Consider the following 1,811-nt stretch of genomic DNA (forward strand, 5'->3'; position numbering starts at 1 on the left):
GCTTGTTCTGACATATGTGGTGATATGTTTATGCCCTGATCAACCTCAACAAATAAGCCATTGTCGTTGTCATTGTCATTGTCATCATCATCATCATCACGAGCAGGTGGCAGAGATGAGCAAGGGAAGCATTTACCAACAGCGTGGACGACGGTGTTACACACTCTGGAAGCGAGTTTTTCCCTGCGTCCATCGTTGAGCTCTCGATTAGCCTGCTGGCTGGTGTGCTGTGGTGAGGAGACGATGGTGTCGTCGCTGTTGCGTGCCTCCCGCTTGGCGCCAGGAGACAAGCATGCGGGCAACCAAATCCGTTTGCCAACAGCTTTCGCGGTGTGACGCACATTAAGGGCCAGGTTGTGCGCGCCACCCTTGGCATGCTCGTCGGCGGCATCGAAGGTGCCATCGAGCTCGTCCTGGATGCGGAAGTACTCCAGCTCGTCCAACACATCCTCGGCGTCGTAGCCGAGCTCCTGAAGCATCACCAGGAGCTCCTTGAGCGCCGAGTTGTCGATGTCCTTGCCGATGGCGTGCTCAAGCAGAACCTTCACGGTCAGCAGCTCGAGCTCGAGGGCCTGGACGTTGGAGCCGAGCTCGACGCTGGCTGCCCAGTCCTTGAGCAGGCTGCCCGTCAAGGGAGACAGCGCCTTGCCCACGACCGAAAACGCAGCGCTGACCATGGCATTCGCCATCCTCACCAGCCACCACTGGATCGAAAAGAACTCTGAGTATGATGCGTCTGCAAGCAAAGGAGAGAAAACCACCATTAGCGAACGCCACCGAGCAATACTGATGCTGATGTTGCTGCAGGAGGAAACTTTACATGCTTACTCACCAATAATCTAGCCAGAGAAACGAGCAGGATCTGATCGCCAAAGTTGTGTCGAGAACACGATCGATGCTAGCCCAAAGGTCCCATGTTTCTTGCTGTCCGCAAGCAAGAAATAAAGGAACCACAACGCGGGAGGGCGCCGGCGCAGACGTCGATCGAGGATGGAGAGCTCAAGCGATTCCGGCGGAGATGAGAGGTGATCGACGAGCTGAGCGGTGCGGAACAACCAGGAACATTATTTATAAGGTCCACTACGCCCACGGTTCAACTGCCACGGAGCGAGTATTCAAGTAATCATGCCAGCGTGTATTGTCCTTTGGTCGATCAGCTGGTTCATCAGTTTTCCAACCCTTTTTGTTTTCTTCGCCCAGTTCTTTAATTTCCCTCTTGCTCCATGTGATTATTTATCCTACTCTCTAAATGAATGTATGCGTGAGGGCATAGCTCAGCTGGTTATATTTAATACCTTGCTTGTCGTGCACTCATCGGGTTCTGAGTATTTTTCGGTTAATTATTCTTTTGCTGGTAGGCGACATACTGCTCGACAACGAGAGAGGTGCCCATACGGTGATATTGTCAATCTCAAGATGTGCACTAATGCATTTTGCCAAAAAAAACTATGCATTGACCTGTCAATAAGTCATCCTTTCGTACCCACCCGGTTGGTGCTCCATATTAGCTGTTAATTAGTTTGTTTTTTGTTTTAATTAGTGAAACAACCGCAAAAAACGCGTTGATCCTCTCACTGATCGTGTTTTTTTATATATCAGCAAGGATTGCAATAGACGGTTAATTGCAACGGATCTATGATCTAGGGTAAGCTGGGTCGTGCCTGCATGTACACTAAACAAACTAGGAGACGCGGTCATGGTGAGCAGGACGTGGTCACCACTCACCAAGTCCACAACTAACCAATTAACTAACCTAGCCAAATGGAATAGGTTATTGAGCCTATTCGGCTCCATGGTTGGAATGCGGCGTT

The 1,811-nt window shown here is 50.5% G+C and overlaps 1 protein-coding gene across 1 annotated transcript in view; it reads right to left on the reverse strand.

The window, feature by feature from the left end:
• The window catches only part of LOC105913500, a 1,403-nt gene extending 361 nt beyond the window's left edge, over positions 1-1,042 (reverse strand). The window contains exons 1-2 of the mRNA XM_022825326.1: positions 833-1,042; positions 45-736 (exon numbers count right to left, since the gene is read on the reverse strand). Coding sequence (XP_022681061.1) covers positions 45-689 — 645 coding nt within the window. The 5' untranslated portion in view covers positions 690-736; positions 833-1,042. The remainder of the gene's footprint in view (positions 1-44; positions 737-832) is intronic.
• Between the last annotated feature and the right edge of the window lie 769 nt (positions 1,043-1,811).

This window comes from Setaria italica, chromosome III (assembly GCF_000263155.2).
Source record: "Setaria italica strain Yugu1 chromosome III, Setaria_italica_v2.0, whole genome shotgun sequence".
Taxonomy (NCBI): Eukaryota; Viridiplantae; Streptophyta; class Magnoliopsida; order Poales; family Poaceae; genus Setaria; species Setaria italica.